We start from the raw sequence: 24,725 nt of genomic DNA, 5'->3' as shown, positions 1-24,725 counted from the left end.
TTAAGAATGGCAAATGAGCTTTGTGATTTCTTTATGAAAATTGATCCGTCTATGGGACGAAGTCTTATTTTTAAGAGGCAAATTGCTAATGCCACTGCTGAATATCAGTCTGAATTGAAGGAGCTTTTAACAACTGCCCAGCAAGAAAAAATTACAAAATTCTTCAAACCATTGCCTAAGCTTGAAAATAATAATTAATCAATATGGTCAAAAACTTCAATTACAGTAAATTGTTTTTTAAATATAAGTATTTGTTTTTTAATTTGTCACCTAGGAACGTATCCCCTATAATCCCATATAAATTACCATTTCGTATTCACGGTTTCTGTATTCGCGGCATATTTATGGAACATATACCCCACGAATAAAGAGCTTTTACTGTAGTAATCGTAGTAGAACAGCATCAACTTAACTACCTCGTCGCGGGGAGATGAATCCTTTTCAATGAAACTTTAGCGCCCCACGAGGGCTATACAGGCAACATAATACAAACATGTTATTGATCATACAATGACAATACAAAATTACTTCGATATACGAGTATTTTTTGCATTTTCTTACACTATTTCTCACATTTGTGGTAGCTGTCGCTTGCTGTTCTCAATGTGCTGTTTGTTGATCTCAGTGGTGGGCCGGAAGAAACAATGGAATATCTACAAACTTGATGCTTTGGAGGGTTTTTTTTTTCAATCGTGGATATGAGTCAAAACCGCACATGTTCCAATATCGCCTGGATAGGAATTCTGTCTCTGTAGCTGCCATAACAACAAGCGTTGCAATTCCTCCTTCAGAATGTGCCATACGCTTCGATGACTAAGTTCATTTTCTACGGATACTTCTTTGACAGTCCAATGACTGTGAACTTCAGTAAGACTTACGCCTCGCTACGGATCCAATTTGCTGAATCCTGCCGGTCGGATCAGATACATCGTGCAATCTTCCGAGATATATGATTGCTACATGCTTCCTGCGCTTCTTCAAGACATTGACGTGCACTTTTACTTCAGACTATTTGGATTTTCATTCAAGAATGTTGTATTTTAGGGCATTTCACACGACACTGGCCACCTTAACCTTGCACAACTTTACAACTACTGGCTTCACCGACTGTTTTTGGCACCTTGACGATAATTTGAATTATCCATTTCCATATTCTTTGCGCCCACGATCGTGTGTATACTCGCCTCGCCAGTACTTTATTTACAACCCTCGTATATCTCACAAAAACTAATTCTCTAAATTCGTTCCAAGGCAAAAATATTATTGATAACATGAACAACAACAATAGGCCTGAACAAAGCGATTGCCCGAAATTATTTATGAGAGGAATTGCCGAACATTAAAAAGGATTATTGTATAGTTTACACGTCATTAGTGGCAGAACTCAATCTGTATCTAGAATGACCTATTTTCTACAACCACAGTTCGAGTACAAAGCTATCTACTCAACATACACAGTCGAATAACGATTTCCAAATTTCTTATTAATGCTGCCAACGCGGTAGAGCTAAAATCATTGTACCGGCAGCATAAAACATGGACCGCAAATCATTAGAAGAGAGTAATGTGATTGTGATTTGTGATTGTAATGTGATTGTACGAGTCATCTTTCTACATTTCTAATAAGAAGTCTGGTTTATGTATGACAGACGCCCTAAAATAAGGCATGCCATAACTTCTGGACACCCATTTCAAAGATTTTTTAAAATTGGGGGAGGGAAATAAAAAAGACGAACTTTAAATTCCAAAAATGGTTTTACTTATTTTCATTACTTAAAAAATACATATATTTCTAAAAAACTACCTTAATTAATGGGTGCAATACCTCGTTTAATACATACAACTAAACCCAGAAAGTAAACGATAGCTTGTTAACGACAATGTGCAACTTGCGACTCAGCGGCCCAGCGTAGCCAATCGCTTCAACGAACAGAGCGAAATTTCCCGGCCTTCCACTGACTAACCCAAATATCCAGGACACAGATCTGAATCCCAGACCGTCCTGACGTATGGAAGTCTACTTAAAATGCATATGTTCCTAATTGTCTACATATTACCGTTAAAACGTGGCAGCACCTTCGGGCTTATGTGTTCTGCAATTTCATGGCATTACGGTGGTCGTATTCTTAAAGGACGAATTACTGCCAGTGATTATGAGAACATTTTAGATGTCCAATGTATCTATGGCACAGATGTTCTTTAATAACGATAGTCTTCCAAGGTGATAGTTTGTCGATACACACAGCCAGACTACGGCAGTGCAGGCATAGTTTCAGGAACGTTAGAATAAATATGAACACCTCCCTGGCCTTCTCAATCCTCTGATTTTAACATTATTTAACATGAATATTAGAACAGCGAGTCCGCGCAGATTTTCTCCATCATCATTGCTGACACAACCGAGTGTTACAATGTATAAACGTTGTATAAATTATATGGAACTAGAAATGCGTTTCTTTATGTCAAATATTTGGACAGTATAATTTCTATTTAAGTTCTGACTAATTTCAGAATTGACCAATATAATTAAATTTTTACACAAACAATTTACTTAAATTATCCTCCGAATGAAGAACAGCAATATATATATATATATATGGGCGGATCCAGGATATGATCAAGGGAGGGGCTAAACCATATTTTGCCGTTTTGTCCAGTGTAAAGCAAGATTGAAGCTCATTTTATCCAGTGTATACCTGAGCGTCAAGAGGGGGCTTTAGCCCCTATAGCCCCTCCTTGGATCCGCCACTATATATATATATATATATATATATATATATATATATATATATATATATATATATATATATATATATATACACAGATGGTGATCAGAAAAACGAAAACACCTGTAGTTGGCAAGACGTCAGATGTATGGGTTGGCAGTGGTGTCGTGGCTCCCGCAGCGCCGGACCGCTGGTGGTGGTGTGTTAGGTCGGTCTCCATACTACGTCAGGCGCAGTGGAACAGCGGTGTCCAGTAGCTGCAGCAGACGGAGGTAGTGTAAAATGGGAGACCTCTCAGATTTTCAATTGTCGGTGCGCAGTTATGTGGAGTGAGCGTGACGGCAGTAGCTGCTGTGTTAGGTGTGTCGCGTAGGACAGTGTCGAAGGTGATGACGGCCTACACAACACACGGGCAAACCACATCGGGGAAGCGGAACAGTGGGCGGAAGAAAATCATGAGTGACAGGTCACGCCGAGTATTAAAGCTCATTGTCACGCAGTACCGTCGTGCCACTGCGGAGCAAGTGACGGAAGAACTCAATCAGCACCTCCCCCACCCTGTTTCGACAATCATAGTCCGCCGCGAATTACATGACATGAACTTACGGGGTCGTGTTGCACGGGCCAAACCGCTCATCAGGGACCATAACGCTTTCGTACGCCGCAAATGGTGCCGCGACCATGCAACTTGGATCGTTGAGGACTGGAAACGTGTGATATGGTCGGATGAGTCATCCTTCACCCTATTTCCAACCACGGGCCGTGTTTATGTGCGGAGAACGCCCAAAAAAGCTTATGATCTGCACTGTCTCCGCCTAACTGTGAAACATGGCGGCGGCTCGGTGATGCTGTCGGCCGCCATATCATGGTTTTCATTGGGTTCTGTGGTCACACTTAGCGGACGAATCACTGCCAATGATTATGTCGCAATTTTAGGAGACCACTTGCATCCTATGGTTCGGATGTTGTTCCCGGATAATGACGCCATCTTCCAGGATGATAATGCACCCATTCACACAGCTGGCGTTGTTGCAGCGTGGTTTGAGGGACATCGGGATGAAGTTCAACACCACCCCTGGCCCGCCCAATCCCCGGATCTCAACATAATTGAACATCTGTGGTCCGTCTTGGAAACACGACTCCGGCGACGATTTCCACCTCCATCCTCTCTCACAGAACTGGCTGATGCCCTGCACGAGGAATGGTGTAAAATTCCACTTGCTACCATTCACGACCTCTATGCCTTCATCCCACGTCGCATCAAGGCTGTTCTGAAGGCGAAAGGTGGCCCGACACCATATTAATCTGGTAAGTTGCAATTTCGTTCAGGTGTTTCCATTTTTCTGATCACCATCTGTATATATCCACGCAAACTTTAAAAAAAGACTTATATAGCTTACAATTTCCTGTGAAGTCATTATTAAATCTATTTTTTTAAATCCTTATCTTATCGTTGTCATTGCAGGATATACAATATTTATTTTAGATAATACTTACAACTTAAAATACTATATATTCATCATACTTTTAGTGGTTCCATCGACGGTCTATCCACCAGTGAACATTTATTTTTAAAAGAACTTCTACATTAATTTGAACCAACATTTTCATGAAAATTGCTAATAATCTAAGCCTTCCAAATTTAATTCACACCGATCAAGGTTAGTGACTAAAGCCAAGGCCAAAATAAAATCCGATATATTAATTTATTTCTGAACAATATTTTCACCGATTTGGATCAAAATTAGAATGAAAACACTGTTCAACACCAAATTTCTTCCCTGAAAACTAATAGGCGATTCTGAAAGGTTTTATCCCACTGAATTCGAAAATAATAATAGTTTTTACATATCAGGTCTCAATTCTTGGAAAACCCGGAAAATGTCATTACAAGTTTATACATTCTGGGACAAATTTGGATTTGTTATTAAAAATATCCTTTTTATAATAATGATATATATATATATACTACACACAGCATGCGTTATTCGTACATTGTACCTAATATATAAAATACAAACGATCATTAACGGAAAATACGTTACTTTCAGTCCCCGCCGTAGACGAAAGTTGAAAAAATGTGGCGGGAAAAAGTGGAAACTTTACCGTCGGAACTAACTTTCCTCACCTACACATGGCAACATCGGACGGCGGTGATTCCCGGCGGGAGCTCATGTGGTTCGGATTCCACGTTAATCAGTAGGTCCACGTCTCATATAGCCTCGCTGCTGAAAGGGACGCTAAACTAAAATCAACTCAACTTAACTCAACTCGGACGGCGGTGAAGCAACTGAGCATCAATATTGTATGTTTACTTCCTTGCTTGTTGATGTAGTGAGCTGCATTTTCTCTTGACGTACTGTGCTAATAGAAGATAAACAACATTGAAACGTGTGTTCTTGTGACTCATAACTTGTGGATCTTTTGTTGTGAACTGGGTAACATTTGAAAACGTTGTTGTGTTTTGTGTTTTATGGTGGTACAATTTTGAAAATGCCTAGTAAGTGTAAAAATGATCCTGACAACTTCTGCTATGTATAAGTGGACGGATAACTCCAAAACCGAAGCTCACTAAGATAACTCCTGTTGTGAAAAAAGCGTATGAATTGTATTTTTCATCGAAAGTCGACGTAGACAAACCCTGAGCACCGAAATTCTGTTGTAACTCCTGTGCAGTAAATGTAAGGGGCTGATTACGTGGTTCTCACAAGTCTGCGCCATTTGCTACATCAATGTTATGGTTTGAATCACATGATCATGTACACGACTGTTACTTTTGTCTGTCAAATGTAAAGGGAATAACCTCCAAGGGTAAACGATCAGTACAATACCTAGATCTGCAATCAGCTAGAAGACCCATCCCTCATGGTGACGGTTTTCCTGTGCCAGTGCCGCCAGACGTATGGACAGTAGACAGCAGTGATGTTGATGAAAGTGAAGATGTTATGAATACTGAGAGTGAAGACCCTACATACAGTGCACGTACCAGAGAACCACATTTGATAACGCAAGAGGAACTGAACGACCTTATTAGAGACTTGAACCTACCCAAATAACAAGCTGAACTCTTAGCTTCAAGACTTCAAGGTTGGAACCTTCTTCAAAAGGAAACGAAAGTGACATTTTGCCGTGATAGACAACATAACTTCCTCAAATTTTACAGCAGTAGTGATGATTGCATATATTGTACTGACGTGGAAGGACTGATGCAGGCATTTTAAATAAAGTATAAAGTCTATGAGTGGCGTCTATTCCTGGACTCGTCAAAAGAAAGTATGAAGTGTGTTCTCTTCCACAATGGTAACCTTCCATTCCAATTGGATATTCCGTTAATTTGAAGGAGACGTATCAAAATGTGAAACTCCTTTTCAACAAAGTGAGGTATGCTGAGCATCAGAGGAACATATGTGGTGACTTGAAGGTGATTGGTTTTGTGTTAGGGTTACAGTTGGGCTATACAAAGTATTGTTGTTTTCTCTGTGAGTGGGACAGTAAAGCAAAGGATCTGCACTACACACAAAGAGAATGGCCTACTCGTACATTCCTCACTCCCGGAATTAAGAATGTGAAAGAGAAACCCCTTGTTGATCCCAAGAAATGTTTTTCCCTCCCATGCACACTAAATTAGGCCTTATGAAGGTGTTCGTAAAAGGATTGGAAAAGGAAGGACAAGGATTTAAGTATTTCCAGGAAAAGTTCCCAAAAAATATCAAATGCTAAACTAAAAGAAGGTGTATTCATTGGACCCCAGATACTTCAATTGATGAAAGATGATGTATTCGAATCAAAACTGACTCAGGTGGAACGGAAAACCTGGAATTCTTTTAAGAGTGTCTCAGAAAACTTTCTGGGAAATAACAAAAGTGCGAACTATGTGCAACTAATGGAGAAATGTTGTCAAACCTGCACACTATGAGATGCAACATGTCACTGTAAGAGCATTTTCTACACAGTCACCTGTCTTTCTTTCCCGAAAACCTAGGATGTATGATGAGCATGGTGAGAGGTTTCACCAATCCATTCAGACCCTGGAGCAGCGGTACAAAGGAAAATCAGGAGTGTCAATGCTCGCATATTTCTGCTGGAACTTGGCACGTGACACGCTCCCCACATCACACAAAAAGCAATCTTCATAAGTGTTTCTTTTCGTTTGAGTGCTAATGTATAAATGCAATGATTTCATCCGCGGCTTTGCCTCACTTACGTGTGGAAACCTTGTAGTTTTCATTGTTAGGGGCATAGGAGTTTTTCGCGGTTTGACATACAAAACGTCGCACTTGGTTTCACAAATCTCGCATTTTGGGTTATAAAATTGAGCATTTTGTTGCCAAGTAAATTAGTTTACAAGATTAAATATACAATATTATTCAAACTCTAATACAGGCTTAATATACGTACTTCATCAACTTGCGAAAAACCCGTTGCCCCTATTCATTGTTTGTCAGTCTAATATGAATGGAAATGCCACGAAATACAAAGATATGCATTTTCGTTTATGCTTCTGAGATCCAGATGTGCCACGTATATATTTTTTCAATATCTCGTTTTAACATCAAAGTCACAATATTTATTAAAATTCATACATTAAAAAAGCCTTTTAATCTTTATTTACAAATTTCTCAACAACCAGACCACAGCATATCTGACTTCAGATTCGTAATGAGGTCAAAAACTATAAAGAACACCTACTTTCATACAGGAAAGAGAAAAAAGTGAAAATTTGTAGGACAGTGTTAGTGATGTACTTAGTTGGTCTCCCAAATTTAGTTGTTGCTCATCAAGCTCATATTTCAAATAAAAACAAACTCTGAATAAAACAAATACTTCCTATTAATAGCCCTAATTACCTGAATGTCTCTTATGAAAGTAATAGATCTGAATTAAAAAATGTTATAAGTCCACTGGAGTATTTTTTCAATTTTCTTACTTTTTCTTCAGTAGGGACAAAAGCATTATGATATTGAATGTTCTTGTTTAAAAGTGCTTTAGTGTAGTGTCAAACTATTCATATTCCTCGTTGTCTTACCTTAAAATTTCAACTGCGTGAAACAGACATATCAACGTGGAAAAATATGAACGTCTGTAAACTTGGGATGTTTTTTTCAGTTCAGGTTCTCAGTTTGAAATATTTTGTTAAGTACCATTACATGTTCAAAGTGTGAATAATTGGTTACATTTCAATATACTAATGAAATATGAAACTTTTATAGGGAAGTCTTGGCGCAATCATCATTCAAATCGTGAAATGACACCACCTTATTGTGTTATAGGGTGAATGTACCAGAACTCAGCCTCCTAACTCAAATTTTAAGTTTGAATGTAAATTTTTATTTTAATTTTGAACAAAATGAGGCTTCTTTGTTAGATATGTATTCATTATTTAGTTTAGTTTATAATGAAAGGAGAGTTTTTAATGTCATTTTTAGATTTTAACAATATTTATAAATTTTCTAAAAATGCCGAAAAATACCAGTACTCAGCCACTACATTCTAGAAGTCAGCCATTCACGAACCTAAAGTTAGCCAACAAAATTCGAAACTACATGATAAGAACAAATAATGTAATATCATGGAGTTTTTTTTTTTTGTTTCATGGTACTACAAACATAACAGATTACATTCTAGTTATCTACAAAAGAAAAACATTATTTATTTCTCAAACACAGAAACAAAATTATATTGAACAGTCTCTTCGTAAAAATATGAACTACCATGAAGTTAGGAACATTTCAAATAGAACTAAAGTTGTTACATCATAGCCAAATTTCATGACCAGTTTATTGCAATATCATTTGGGCACTCTTCTTAAAAGTTAGAAAACACACACAAAGAAGAAAAAATCACAAAAATATAACAAAAAAATTGAATTATATCTTCATAAAAATTCTACGAAGTTAGGAATATTTCATATAGAACTAGAGTGGAAATATATCACAGCCACAGTTTATCACCATTTGGTTTAAAGGGACAAGTTTTCCCGATAGATGGCACTACAGTTTTCGTATCTCTCCCATGTATTTTTTACCATTCACGAAAAATCACGATTTCTCTTACAAATTTCAACCTACAGACTTCAAATTTTTAGAAAAGTAACTTCATAATCTATCGAAGGCAATAATCCGTGCCGATTTTTTATTTTGAATTTTCTTTATTGTTGAAATGGCTTGATTGTTGAAATGGATATCCAAACCTTTAACAATGAAACTGTTTCAACAATGAAGAAAATCCTAAATAAAAAATCGGCACAGATTGTTCCCTTTAATGGGTTATGAAGTTCCTTCTCTAAAAATTTGAACTCTCTAGGTTGAAATTTGTAAGAGAAATTGTAAATTTTCGTGAAGGGTAAAAAATACATGGGAGAGATACGAGGTATACCTAATGTACATGTGAATTTTAATAATTAAATACAACTTTCTTACAAGGCTGTCTATAATCTTTATTATAAATTAACTAGAAATGTTACAGTTTCGGAAGTATATCACTTCCTTCTTCAGACTACTACTCCAACTGAAATCATAAATAACATTCTGAAACTGTAACATTTCTAGTTAATTTATAATAAAGATTATAGACAACCTTGTAAGAAAGTTGTATTTAGTTTGTGTTTAAGATGGACACAAGGCCTTTTTATCATAATATCCATGTTGGTCAGTCTTCAGAGGAAAATTGATGAATGGAAGGATGACAAAAGAAAGGAAATGTAATAATTAGAATTAGATCGAGCTGCCGTAATTATGACAGTATCCTTTATCTACGATATGCAGTTTTCCAGAAAAAATAGTAAACAATAATTAATAATTTGATTATGGTTATATTAAGCATTTAATTCAGCGTCTTAAAAGCAGCCCTCAACAGAAACTAAATGAAATATGAAGGATTTTAAGACAATAAATGTATACTATAATTAATGGGTTATGAAGAATAAATATTTGAGGATAATAATATGTAAAGAAAGAATGTTTTAAGATATATATATCCTATATATAATTTTATTAAAGGCTGTTTAAGAGTTGTTAGAATTGACCTCGATTATATGTTGATCTTCAGATATTAGTACTGCATAATCTAGTTGATATATTACGTAATCTCACGTGCAGCTTGACTATTCATCTCTGTATATAGGTTACGAATAGAATAATCATGTATTTTACAATGGAAAATTCTCATCCGTACGCCGGACCTCTTATATGAAAATACAATAATCTAATAATGTAACACTTACTGAAGGAGTATGTACATTACAAGTTGCATTGATAAATGTGTGCGATGTCCATCAGCAAATAAAATTACAAAGTTTTTAACGTGATTTTTTTCAGTCATTTGTGTACACAATTTACAAGATAATCATAAAAAGCGTCACTCCTTATACAGTCTGATTCTGATCCCCCCCAAAAAAACAGTCCTTTGGCATACTTTCTATGACGTCACGCGGCGGTCCAACATACGGAATATAACCATTGGAAGCACAGTTTCGTCGTTTGCAGAGAAAACTAGAAGCACAATGATTGTTTCTTTGTCGTTCCCACGTCGGACTTCATAAATATTTTTCAAATCTTTCGGTGCGATAACTTTACTAGCTTCGGGGCAAAGACTAAAATTAGCTCCATCACCATTAAAGATTCAAGTAGGATCTCGAGGAATATCGGATGCGTTAATAGTTCTTTGGAAGCAGTATACTCCTCGAATTCTTTAAATCCCTTCCAAATAAACCTAACGGCACCTAACAGCACAATCCAGCACAACTGTATTACCTGACCAGCGAACGAGTGCGGCCGGTTTTGGAACTAAAATGCAAGCAGCAGTATTTCTAACTGGATTGTAATCAATCTATCTATCACAATCAATCTATCACAGTTGTTTTTGTCCTGTTCGTAATAAACCACTTCACGCAAGTCAGAGGCAAATCCAGGGGGCGGGGCGATCGGGATGATTGCCCCCAGAATAGGATATTTTTTATTTTAAAAGTAAAGCCTAAGAATTTTTACCTTTGTATTATAAATGTAAAATAAAACTTAAAATAGGTAGGCCTTACTTTTTTACGTTACAGAAGTTAAATAAAAAATGGAAGAAATTACTTTTTGGCGTTCTTGCTCAAAAAAAAAAAAAAATGTTCACCTTCGAAATCGCAGGTGGCCATTTCTGTTCTAGAAATTGCAGACAATAGCTGCTTCTCCTAAAACACTTTTACCTTGATTTGACTTCAAACGACCGCCCCCCAAACATTCAGCCTGGATCCGCCCCTCGCTCAAGTTAAGACAAACAGTTTCAAAAGTTATTGAAATTATTTGCAGAGCATCTTAAGTAACAAGCCAAAAAAAAAAAAAAAAAAAACCCTAAAACGAAAAACACACCCTGCATATTAACTTGCGAACAAACTAGCGTGCAGCGTTTTACAGGTTGCTCCTGTTTTATAATGACATCGAATAAAACGTAATCAATTTTTATACAATCTGCTTAATACACGGTAGAAGCTCACTGAATTGTCAATTGTGCTATGTTGTTCTTAAATTGGTAATTTCCATTCATATATCACTATTTACAATACATCTGCATTATTGCAGGAATGGTTCACTACAACCACATAATTTACGGCTTTCTTTATTAAGCGGAAAGAGACTAGGCTATGCATAACTTCCAAACTGAAACTTTTAAAAACCGTTGGACACACTGCAGAGTGAAACTCTCCGCTCCCCTGTCCAAACGCGCTTGCCAAGAAACTGATGTAAACAACAGCAGCGCCATCCTCCCAAAACCGCACTGCTATCCTGGTCAGGTAATAACACATTTGATTAAACATAATTTGAAATTAGTTTTGAAATATTTTAAACAGTGCTGATTTTCACTTGACTGTCAAGACAGCATCGTAGTTTTATTTCGTTTATTATTTATTTAAGTTGATAGCACAAAAGAAAATTTTAACTGCGTAATTCAGAACAAACGTACTATAATCGTTTCGAAATGATTTTGAACTTTTTGAGATAAATATTTTAAGTAATTGAGATTTTCACTTGACTTCAAGCCACATCCCTTCTAATTTTATATTAGCACTCAGCTTACTGACCAGAAAGATAAGAAATCTCAACAGTATGATTCAGTACAAACGTAACACAACCAAGAAACAACTAATCAAGCGAATTTGAAATCAATTTTGAAAATAATTAAAGTGGATTATTTTCACTTTACCATCAAGCCACCATCCCCATTTTGTATTTATTGCGGTTGAAAGACAAAAAAAAAAATGAATGACAGGATATAGCAGAAGTAATTGAGACTATGTTCGATAATAATTATTAGTGTCGTTACTTTGTCTTGACGTACATTTCTTTCCTATAGAATTTTAGTGCATGATAAACAATGCTCTTGTCCTTAATTAAGTATGTTTCGTAAGCGAGAAAATCTGCGGCGAAAGGAGTTCAAATTGATTACTTTTGTAATGTACTGAAGAAGAAGTATAACATCACAGACTACTTTCAAATGTTGATAGCACAAGCTTCGTATTTGTTACGTTGGTGAAAATAATTGCAGATTATTTGTGAAAAAAATGTATCATAAAACAATATTGAACATTTTTGTGTTAGTGCAGTGAAGTAAGGTATTTGTACTTACATGTTTGCTACGGCAAGCTTTCGTTATATTACAGAAAGAGTTGGTAAACGGTAAATTGGGATCATAAAATAATTTATAATTGTTAATTTTATGTACTTTTAGAGGTTTTTATTTTGCTGTTTACATCATAGTTCTTCCTCCATCGTTTATAAATTTTATTACGTTTAATGTGCTATTGTCAATCAAAATTTCTATTGGTAGTTTGATATGTACTGTCCGCAGCAAAAAACCTGCAACATGAGCATGTAAGTTTATTGTGAAACTGTGCGTAATAGCGTAAATAATCAACATAACGTCTAGGTGGCACGAATCACGCGAGGATAAACCTCGGCGACTTTCCCTTCACAAATTTTTTCGAGCAAAAGACTTCGTCGTTTTACAAGAAACTTGTATGCTCATGTTGCAGATTTTTTGCTGCGTTCTCTACATGTGGATTAACAATAGGAACATTTTATGTAATAGTGAAACACATTTGTTCGTAGAAGTAGTATGCCTTCTGTACTCTTCATTTGGCATTTATTCCGTTAAGGGTTAAACTTTACAATACACGCTCCAGCGCACATCGATAAGTAGGATTGCTTTGAAAAGATATAGTATAGTAGGGTAGAGGTAGGAACAGGTTAGCTTAAGATTGGGGAAGTTTTGACTCATTTCCATTAAATTAATAGAGTGTAACTTCTCATTTCTGAGAGTATACCAGCTCGAGCGGACATTGTAAAGTTAAACCCCGCAACTTTTTAATGACAATAATTACGTACGTATGAATAGGTTACCTTAGGTTTGGTTACGTGGTTTCTTTCACTTAGTAAATAGGTTTGGCCCGGCGAGGCTTACTGGAACTTAAATCCTTCTTTTAGATGTATTTGCAGAAGGGGTCCAGTTATTTTTTCTTAAATGTTACAATGTCGATAGTTTCTGTTCACATTATGTTATGTTGGTTTAGGATAGGTTAGATGGCCTATGTTTAGCAGAAGGGGTCCAGCTCTTTTCTCTAAAAAAATGTTACAATTTTGGTGATTTCTGTTCACATTTGGTTAGTTTAGGGTAGGGTTGGTTAGTTTAAGTTAGGTTAGGCTAGTTTAGGTTATATTAGTGTAGGAGTTCCGCATAATTTTCCAAAAAATGACAGGATTTCGCTTATTTCTACTATTATTATGTTAGTTTAGGTTAGTTCAGGTTAGCTTACGTTAGTTTATATTAGGTTAGATTAGATTTGGTTACGTTATGTTACGTCAAAGTACATGCATCACTCATTTCTCCTGTAAATTTTGTGTTTTTTACATGCTTCTGGACCCCTTGTACTAAACATACCCCGGTTAGATTAGTGTAGACTAGGTTAGGTTTATGTTAGTGTAGGGATCCAGCATAACTTTGGAAAACATGATAAATTTCGCTTATTTTTATCAATATTAGGTTAGTTTAGGTTAGGTCTAGGTACTTGCATCTTCCATTTCTCCTGTAAATTTTGTATTTTTTACGTATTTCTGGACCCCTTCTGCTAAACATCCAGCAAATCTACAATTTAAAACCTGTTACATCACAAAAGACTGACAACGTTAAGGAACTTATTTATGTAGGTAGAAAACATATAAGTTATATGTGAACATAGAAACAGCGTTAGAAAACATATTATGCAATTGTAATGCAACCGTCTGCTAGAATAATGCCGCGCTTATCTTCATTTATATCCACCTTCGCTAACGCCTCTCTACGAACACGTAACACGCTCCAATTTCGCCCCGCCTTTAACTGGAATAAGTGGAATGTTTAAATGATCACCTAGCGTGTGTGTTTTTTCAGGAGTAATGATTTGAATCGTATATAAGTTTGTAGGCATCTTATATTATTTATGGCATATAAGTTTGCTGGCAATTAAATCTGTGGTGGACAGGCGCCAAGGAAATAAATAATCTAAAAAGCAGTAGAAAATAGTTACTTAAAGAATTGTAATTTTTGAACAATTATTTTTAATGATATCCCTCAGCTTGACCTGTTCCAAGTGGACTATAGGCATGCGCAAACACAAGATGAGTGTAGAGGGGCTGAGAATACCACCTCCATGAAGAAATGTTGTGAGTTTCATTGTTATATAAATATGACCGCGTATTTTTTATCTGTACGAGAACAGTACAATACAAATGCAAGATAAGGTTTTGAATGTTATAGTGGAGTTTATTTTGGCAGATGTAAACTCACTCACAAAACATTACTCTGAAAATAATCCACTTCGTACTGGAATTTAACGTTTCCTTTGCGTGTGTGTCGTCGTATATTTCACATAAATAATATATATATATATGTTTTGCTGTCGATGAAATTAGTGAGTAAAAAATACCGTTAGATCGGAGTCATAATATTAGTAATATGTCAGCTCACCTATCGGGTGAGGGTGGCCATTTCGCACGAAACCTTGTAGGTAATCAACGGAATGCCATGTTATTAATTGTAATGGTACGAGGCATAACAAACTTTACAGGGACTTCTGTTTGAACATATAATTGTGGAAAACATCAACGAAATTTTCACATAAGAATTCAAATTTATTTTAATATGACAAAATTTGTACTAACTTTTATGTATTCTAGTAGCTTAGTGCTTCAACGAGTACTCATTTTCAAGTATCCGAAGTATCAGAAATTATTTCAGCTACTAGGAATGCAAGAAGATCAATAGGCTGGAATTTTTATCTTGTAATATGGATTCCATACGTTCTGTTAATCAATTAGTTTAATAAATTTTTGTCTCTTCCGAATTTGTTTCGCTTATTTCAAAAACGATGTGTTTATTTCAGGATTTAGAAAAGGAAGACCTTGAAACAGGATTTCAAATTTCTTGCAGAAAATGTTTTGATTGCGGATAATCACAAACAACCCCAACCAAGAATTACAAGATTAGTTGAAGAGTTTAAAAAATGGATAGAGATACACAATTACTAGCGTCGGAAGTCTTGACAAAGGAAACATGTTTATTATGATGAATGGAAATTATTACAGAGAGAAAATAGTTATTGAACTTAATAATTCCGATTATAAGGGGGTTGAATACAGAGATAATTTCAGACTTATGATAAAGGGTACCACGCATACACGATCTGAGTAATTATGATCTTATTACACACATGTTCACTTAAACAGATCGATTATAGTTAATCCGTTATAAGATAATTAACATTTTTGTATTATTAAGAAACCAAATCTCTAGGTGAAGAATTTTTATTACTACTAAAGTGATCATAAGAGTACAAAACAGAACTGGAGCCTGAAATTTCGAAAGCAGTGATGTATGTGGCATACAGTTACATGTTGTTTCAAAGTTCCCGTAACATTTAACCATTTCATGTATTTCTTACTTCTCAGTTTTACTCAACAACTTTTAACTGCTTGTCCTGCAGCCTCGAATTAAGTTAGTAATAAAGCTATGTAGATTTAAAATGTATTCCATACAGATTATTTCAGGTGAATATAAATCTTTCCTTTTTTTTGTTCAAGCAGATAGTGACACTCCTAAATATAATTGAGATTTGAGAGGCAGCTTCACAAAATCCAGCAGTCATGGCGGATGCTGCTGCTCGTCAACTCCAGTATGAATATAAAGCGGTAAGTACAAATGATTCAGTAGTGTTTAAAGAATTTGGTTTCGAACTAACATTTTTGATACTTTTATTGTCTACAGTTGTGTTGAATACATATTTCCAAATCCCATGATAAATATTGGCATGTAATATTTACTAATGGACCCTGTTGAAACACAGTTATAAATAACAGGCACTAACCCTTGTCGCCGTAAATGATTATTACTACTTACCTACATACATCGTTTCGGTCCTCCTATGTGGGACCTTTATGAGTAACTTTCTTCCTGTTGCCTTTGTTTCCTTACTTATTCTTCCTTGAAATATTAGAACACAAGATCATCCGAAAACTCTGGATTTTTCTAGTACCACTTGTAGATGCTCACACATTTTCACTTATAGGGGACGCGGTAACTCAGTGGTAGAGCGTTCACCTCCGGTGCTTGGGGTACCTGGTTCGATCCCAGCTCGCGCCGTGTGGACTTTGTGGTGGAAAAACCGTGTTCATAGGTTTTCTCGGGGTTCTCCCGTTTCCTCCCACTTTCTTCGTTCTATAGATACCACCATTTCATTCATTTCTCATCATCACCGTCTCCTTTAGCCTAACCAGCATACGCGTGGGACGTAAAACTTAAAGATTTCATTTCATTTCGTTCTATAGACTCCTATTCTTGAAACTTGAATTTTTAAGATTCTTCCCTAAACTCCACCCAATTTTTCTAAGTAACTTACAAAAGAATAATAATATCAAACGTGTAGAAAGTAAGCCAGGTAGTATCTATAAAACGAGATTAAATAAACTAATAAACCGTTTTCAAACCTTTTCTAGGCCAGAAATTTGGGTGCACTGTTTGTGATGTCATAGTATGAAGCTTTGATACAGTATGCGTTATATTTTATTACAAGAATGTAAGATAAGAAGTTGTCCTTTGTGCCGCAGAATAGGTTTGATATGTTCAGGCTTAAAAACGTTAAAATTTTGTCATTTATCAGGAAATTCACTGTTATTGTATTAGAACGTGTTTCTCAAGTAGTTGCATTTCTCCGTACAGATTTACTTTAGAAGGGCTTTATAGTTTTGCGAATAAATACTACGTCCGGACATATGCCATAAAACTACAATGTAAAGAACATCAACCAGCCTGTGTTAGGTGGGCACTAAAAAGCAACAATTCTGTCTAACCGAATCAGGGCAGGGGAAGCTGGTGGGCACTGTGGAGAGACGCGTAAACTAGAATGTCGCTAAAACTGTACGTAGGTTAGGTGCTTCCATAACACATTCACTGCAATTACATTAACAGCATCACTGATATTCACATTTATTTTTAGTCTTCGTACATTTACCAAACTTTCTGGTCAATTTCAATGATTCGTATCTCTCCACAGAACGTAATGACTTCTGTTCCTTACCAGCATACGTTGTTATAAACCTGAACATTGAAATGGCACATCTGTCTTTTAATGCGGGTAACTAATGTCTGACGTCAGCATATCTCGATTTACATCCTCCGCAGAAACACTTCGGACCTCACAACAAAAACATAATAATATAGAAAATTCATTTGAAAAGTCATTATTAACGTATAACATACAACAGAAAATGCACATATTCGTATGGAACCATGTTGCCTTGTGTTTCTAGAACCATTTAAATTTTCTTGGACATGGAATCACTAAGACTTCGGAAGTAATTAAAGTCCATGTCAATACATCACATTTTCTTCAGTTCTGTCTGGAGGGTCTGTTGGCTCTGAATTTTCTTCTGTCTCAAGAATACTTTCATAAGATGCCAGCAGTTTTCGATTGGATTTAGATCGGGGCTATTCCCAGGCCATTATAACATTTTGATATGTTGTTCCTCAAGAAAATTCACTACTTTTTAGCCATGTAACAAGGAGCGTTATCATGCAAAGGAAATCACACTTTTGAATGTGGTGCATATCCACTCAATGGTCTTGAAGAACATTGATATATCGGTCTGCGTTCATCTTCATATTTTGTTTTAAGATGTATAAACCTCTACTAACCTTTTCACCTGAAAAACTCTCACACCATTACAGACCAGGAGTGCTTAGCGGTTGGAACCGTATACTTTGGGTCATATCAACCTGAAGATAATGGATATCGAACCTTAATAGCTCTCATTCGGAACAGTTTATACCTGCTTTTGTCGGAAAACATGACTTCCCTCCATGGTGCTGGTGTCCAGTGTGCATATTTCTTTGCGAAAACAAAACGTTATTTCTTTGTGTCGGTGAATAGAGGTTTCTTAGCAGCAGTACGACTCGGCAAATATAGGACTTTCTGGAAACAATTTTGATTCATATGAATATTAACGTTTTCCAAGAGACTCGGGCGCACTTCTTTAAGTTCTGAAGCTATCAGTCGAGGGTTCTTCTTTATTTTTCTCATTAAAAGAGTCAAAGTAGATTTCTTTGTTTTACTTATCATCTCGATACCAAATTTGCTCTTTGGAACCACAGTTGGAAGTAGTCCTTTGGCGGCTGCCAGAACTTTCATTATGGTTAATTTTGCACAACCTGTGAGTTTGCATATCGTCTTGATGGTTACGCTTTTATTTAACTATGGAATAATACTAGTTTTTCTGCACTACTATAATACTTTCAGATATATCGCAATTACCCAACACAAATACAGTAGTAAAGTATCAAACACAAAGTAAACCACACAAAAACACATCGATTTATAACACACACAATAGCAGAAAGTCGCCCTTCCTGTGTCAGCCAATACCATAAAATGAAATGAACTCACTTATCTGTAGTAACACACTATTGCCAGATACGTTCATGCAGACACAATCTTTATTCAAAGAAAACAACAGCATATACAAGATTACAAAGTGATAGCTGTCTTATTACCGCAGTTTTCACATGAGGTCGAAGTGTTTTTGCGGTGAATGTAAAATAGTATCTACAAGACGCAGCTTTTAACGTTTCAAAATAACACACTAAACTTGTTTACTTCGTATGAATTTCATGAAAAGTAACCTATTCATCATTTCTTTCCTGTAAATTTTGCTCGTTTTTCCTACCCTCTTTCACTTAAGCAAATAAGTTTTTGTCTTTTAAACGTTTGAGGTTTAGCTTTTGTCACTTTTTTTCCTGTAATCCACCTTTATTCACTTATATCGAAAATCTCTTTTTGTAACTTATTTTTAATTTCCCGAAAATAGACAAGATAAGAATGAATTAGGAAATTAGAAATGCTACAAACTATACGTGATTTGACAGGTATCTATAAATATACTAATTTTTGGTATTCTGTTTATAACAATGCCGACATTATTATTGTTAATTGCAGAACTCTAACTTGGTGCTGCAAGCCGATGTTCGGCTTATCGAGCGCCGTAGTCGAGATGAAGCTACTGGTGAGGTTATGTCCCTTGTTGGAAAGCTGGAAGGAACAAGGATGGGAGACAGATATCAAAGAACACGGCCTGTTAAGGCGGAAGAAAGAAAAGCAAAGTAAGTAAGACATAATATTTTTTTTTCCATAAATTAATGTCATATCACTACAGCTGTGATTAGAGTGTGATTACTATAAACAGATCATAGCATTTAAGTGGAAGACTATCAAATACTGTATAACAGACTTTTGGGTCAGTATATCTAATATTTTTAGTGTTCGGTGTTGGCGATTTCAGTATCATTTAGATATATTAAATTTCATATAATAAGTACTGATCGCTGCTAAAACTCGCTGATAATTATTTTAAATACATTTTAACGCTCTGGTTGTACGTACATTAATATTTATTGTTGATGCGATAGTCTTCTTTTATCGGTGAATTGGCTAATCCGAGTTCAAGCTTACTTGTAACGCAATATTCTATAATCTGGAGAAAACTGTATTGCATTTGATAATAAGCTGTAATTTGATGGCATAAATTTTCATGTACGTGTCGTTCTAACCGCTAATACATTATGGAAGAAATACTAAAAAGCTGAAGGAATAAGATATTTCGTTCTTGGTATCGCTATCTAGGAAAGTGTTACCAAAATGTACCATCTGTAAGATCATACAACTTTTTGTTGTCCTTTGATCAGTGATTGCAAGTCTTTTTCCTTTCATCAATATAAGATAAATAAATTCCTTATTTGCTAATTTACGTCTCGACATAAGACAAAACTTTTTTTCTAATGTTGCGAATACAAATATAACAAGACGTACGTGTTCATAAGAATGTTACTAACAGTAGCTCAAAGTTTTGCAAATAGTTTTGTGTTTAGAGCATCCATATTATATATATATATAAAACTTCAAGTCAGGAGTTGATATAACCATTGTTTGAAAATGTTTCTCGCTTGAGTAATTCATATTGTATATTACTTAAAGACATTATGAAATAAAAACCCGATTTTTAGAAACTAGTAATGACTGGATTTCTGGGAATAATATAATGCAAATGGAATATATATTAGAACTAATATAAAAAGTTAAATAAGAATGTTTAAAATAATAATTACATAAACAGGTACCTAATGGCTGAATAGCATATACTAGGTAAATGTAATGTACTACTAGAAAATTGATAATCAAGAAAATCACAATAACAAGAAGGTAAAAAAGTGGAGTTAAAATATAGTATATTATAGGAACGAGCGGTACATTTGAAACATGTTAAACACGTACAACGTCGCATGTTGGAGCTTTCTCATGCGATAGTGTAGCCAAATGGAAGGTGTAGGGATTTAGTGTTGGTTGATATAGCTCAAGGAACGGAACAAAGGCGCACCTAATGTCCAGCCTTTCATGGTGGTAAGAAGCTTCTCTCCCAATCTGCATCAATAATTTCCGATACTCAGGCGATGCTCAGACACTTTTTGTTCCTGTGTCAGAACATACAGCATATAATAAACATAGTTGTGCTGGTTGATATGTTTATTCAACCTGAATGTTGCCTCGATCGACCTTTGTGGAGTTCTATCAAGGAAATTATGGGTAGATTCCTCCTGGCATCTCAATCCTCAATTATGAATCACATGCATTAACTGTAGAATGTAGGTGATGAGTTCCATGCTGTGGGTGGGTTTATGTGCACGTTTAGGATTTGTGTACATTTCTCCAAGGAGCCGATGGGTTGATTTTTCTCGAACTTGTTGTCAGGCTAGTGAACAGTCGCTCTGCCTTTTCGTATACTGTCTTTGGGCGTCCAAGTTTAAGCTTATTGCATACAGAACAGGTAACCCAAACTTCTCAACAGCTTTAATATTTCTGCCCTGTATATGAGGAATGCCAAATTCAGCAATTAAAAGACGACTCGTCTGCAGAATTGAACGCACATTAGTGGTACAACCTCATGGTTGCAGTGCGTTTTCTTTTTTAAGTCGAAACACCATGATTTATCTGAAACGGAATATAATAATGTATCTGAAATATATATCAATCAAAATAACCATTTCATTCACGTGCCTCGATAGCTTTACAAAATAATAATAATGAATATTAGAGATGGAAAAAAAATTGCTTTTTTGAATCGATGTTTTTTGCACATAAAAAACCGGCTTTTTCGGGTAAAAAACGAGAATTTTGGAAATTTTGGCTTTTTTCATTTTCATGATTTTTCTGTTTAAATAGCTTTCTTATAGTATACTCTAAAGTAAAATAAGATTTCATGACCTAAATGCCATATTTCGCTCTGAATTCACCATCATGATTAATGGATGAATTAAAGTAAACATAAAGTACGTAGTATTTGAGGGCAATTTTAGAAGCTATTTAACTTTATTTTAACTTCTGAATTATTGACATTCTTTTCTTCTCTAGATCATTTCTTTTTAGTCATCCGTGTTTCACTTCTTAGAACTTAGTACTCGAGCTTCTAGCACATAATTAAACTTATGTTTTTCAATATATACATCAGAGCGTACGTTTTTCAATGTATCTGTCAGAGTGTACTTCAACATTTCCATTATATTGTAGCTGTGCAATGATTTAACAATAATCTTCCGGACACAACCTTGAATATCATTTGATAGAAATAATCAGCATCGGATTTAGAAAAATATTTGGGAGGGTTTTTTCTGAATAATGTTTGTTTTTTCTAAAAATTCCGAACTTTTATTTAAGAGGAGCTTAAGTTTATGAGTACAGGCATAACAAATATTTCGTTTCGTTTGTATATTCAGTTATAATCTTCCAGATACAACCTTGAAGACCATTTTATATTGATAAATCAGTGGCGGATTTAGAAAAGTATTTTGGGAGGGGCTTTTCTTATTAATGCTTAGTTTTTTCTAAAAGTTCCTAATTTTTTTATTTGAGGACAGCTTGAAGTTTATGAGAAAAGGCAAAACTAATATTTAGTTTGTTTTAGAAATTCCGTAATTTCGGGGCAGAGGCTTCAATCCGAAAGACATTCCCACCCTAAGCCTCTTCGCAAATCCATCACTGCTGGGAATTAGTAATAACAAAGATTTAAAAAAGATTAGGAAGGAAGTTGGCCAAGACTCAACAGTACACGCACTATTTCTACATTCACAGATGGAATTAAGAAAAACTTTTGTCAAAACCGTCGAATGCGGGGTTGAATCCCGGACACCTTCACGATAGAAGCGCGAAAGCTCACTCATGTTTGTTGTGCAGTTGTGCTTAACTTAAATGTATTCTCTCTCTCTGTCTTTCTCTAAGGCCACAAAAGCTCTCCATTGACTTCTGTCCTTATCCAATTCAATCCAGTTTCTACTCTGTATTCCTATTTCTGCTAGATCTATCTTAATATTGTCCTCCCATCTGAGCCTAGGTTTTCCTAATGGACGTTTCCCGATTAGATTTCCAGTTAAAACTTTGAAAGCGTTCCTACTTTCTTCCATTCTGAGCCTCCTAGACTTGATGACTGTAACGATGTTTGGTAAACCGTATAAATTATGTAGTTCCTGCTTATGAAGTTTCCGCCATTCCCGTTCCTCTTAGGTCCAAATATTCGTCTCAGAATTTTATTCTCAAATAATTTCAGTCTGCGTTCTTCCCTCAGCGTAAGCGACCATGTTTCACAACCATAAAGCATAACAGGCATGATTATCATTTTATATATTTTAAGCTTTAAATTCCTTGACAGAATTCCCGGCGACAAAATATTTTGAACTGAATAATAAGAATTTCCTGATTTCAGTCGACATTTAATTTCTTTGTGGGTATGATTTTGGTCTGGTAATACTGATCCAAGATATTTGAAAGTATCCACTGTGCCGAAAGTATTAATTGATATTTTAACGCATTCATATACGATCCTTGTGAACTTCCTTGTATTTAGATTTCTCTGCATATACTCATGTCTCTGCAAGCGTTTAATAAGGCTTCTGCATTTCTTTCGATTGTTCTCCTATCAGATGTACATCATCAGCATACACCATAACCTGGTGAATACCATTCAACTCTAGGCCCTGGTTCCTATCTTTGATTTTTCTTATAGCGTACTCCGGAACAAAGCTGAATAAGAACGGCGATAACGCATATCCTTGTTTCAGGCCAGTCTCGACGTGGAAGCTCGCATTTTTCTACTCGGACTTTACTCTGGGATTCATTTAAACACTTACTAAATCTTCGTAACGATATGTTGAACTTTCTTGTTAAAAATTCAGGAACCTTCAGGACAGGGTAAACCGTGATGTTGGTTATATATTCTACAGCCTAGGAAACCATACGCTCAGATGAACCGTCTATTACGTATATGATCCATGAACAGAAAATTCGATACTTTCCCGATTCTGAACAGTCAGTGCATTACAGAATTTGGAGCTTTACCGATTTTGCAAATCCGAAGCACCTGATAGGTAGTAACAGATTATTACGTATGTGATCAATCAGTGAAAAATTCGTTCGAAATATTCATACAATGTATATGAAAGTTAAAACTTAACTGAAAAATTTCAAGAATGTACAGAAACGAAGTTCTTGATATGCAGATTTCTCTCATGTTTTTCTTTATTTTGCTTCAAAAGGAGGGTGTGTGATATTTTGAAGTAAAAATACTACATACAATTTTGCTAGTTATTTGTGTATCATTTTTTTAAAGTACTTATTGTATATAAGAGGTTAAAATATTATAACATATATTGGTTAATCCTTTGGAATTCATAATGTAAATATGTTAAGAATTTTAAAAAATCTTTTTGAAATTCATGGTTTATTGTAAAACGCTCTTTTCCAGGAATGAGAAAATCTCGAAAATAAATCAAAATTCCTGAATTGGGTTACCACTTCGTTAAAGATTCTTAAAATCCAATAAAACAGAGTGATGAATATTTCTAAATATTATACACTATGATAATTTACCAATTTTGAACAGGTAATAAAGAAAAAGAAAAAAAACTAAGTTCTGTAATACTGCTTTGTTCCAACGAAATAACGCACAACTGACTCGGTTCTAGAACATGACATTTAGGTTCTTGCTTAAGCAGTAAACCAGCAGTAAGATTCCGTATTATTACAACCTCTATATATATCACTGTTCACATTGCTATTTAACAAATTAGTTTATTCGAAATCATAAGCTCAAGTTAGGATAACAATTTTTATTATTTTAGGTCGGTTTATCATTACAAAACGGAGACAAGTTTGAAAAAAAAATCCAGTTTGATTAATAACTTAAGACAATTGTATCTTATAACAGTTTCATAAAGTTGCATATCGATACTTCAATTGATATATTTGATAATCACAAGACAGTTTCAGCGAATCGGTACATTAGTTACAATATATCAGACAAGGATTGATCTTGAGTAGCCAACTACGGAACTTTACAATAATTGCTCTTCGACTAAATTCGTATCATGACTGGTTTTACAGACAAGAAAAGG

The 24,725-nt window shown here is 35.4% G+C and overlaps 1 protein-coding gene across 3 annotated transcripts in view; it reads left to right on the top strand.

The window, feature by feature from the left end:
* Window positions 1–12,164: 12,164 nt before the first annotated feature.
* Window positions 12,165–24,725, top strand: part of Brr2 (U5 small nuclear ribonucleoprotein l(3)72Ab) — an 88,913-nt gene continuing 76,352 nt past the window's right edge. Inside the window, exons 1-3 of one of the 3 annotated variants that reach the window (XM_081762820.1) lie at window positions 12,165–12,318; window positions 15,824–15,928; window positions 19,228–19,391. In XM_081762820.1, coding sequence (XP_081618946.1) covers window positions 15,884–15,928; window positions 19,228–19,391 — 209 coding nt within the window. In that variant the 5' untranslated portion in view covers window positions 12,165–12,318; window positions 15,824–15,883. Of the gene's footprint in view, window positions 12,383–14,279; window positions 14,402–15,823; window positions 15,929–19,227; window positions 19,392–24,725 lie in introns of those variants that run through there. The other 2 variants (XM_081762836.1, XM_081762827.1) reach the window with 2 other exon arrangements.

Source organism: Thermobia domestica, chromosome 1 (assembly GCF_964235325.1).
Source record: "Thermobia domestica chromosome 1, izTheDome1.hap1.1, whole genome shotgun sequence".
Classification (NCBI taxonomy): domain Eukaryota; kingdom Metazoa; phylum Arthropoda; class Insecta; order Zygentoma; family Lepismatidae; genus Thermobia; species Thermobia domestica.
Note: the sequence above shows the minus strand (reverse complement) of the source record. Positions and strands in the feature narration are given on the sequence as shown.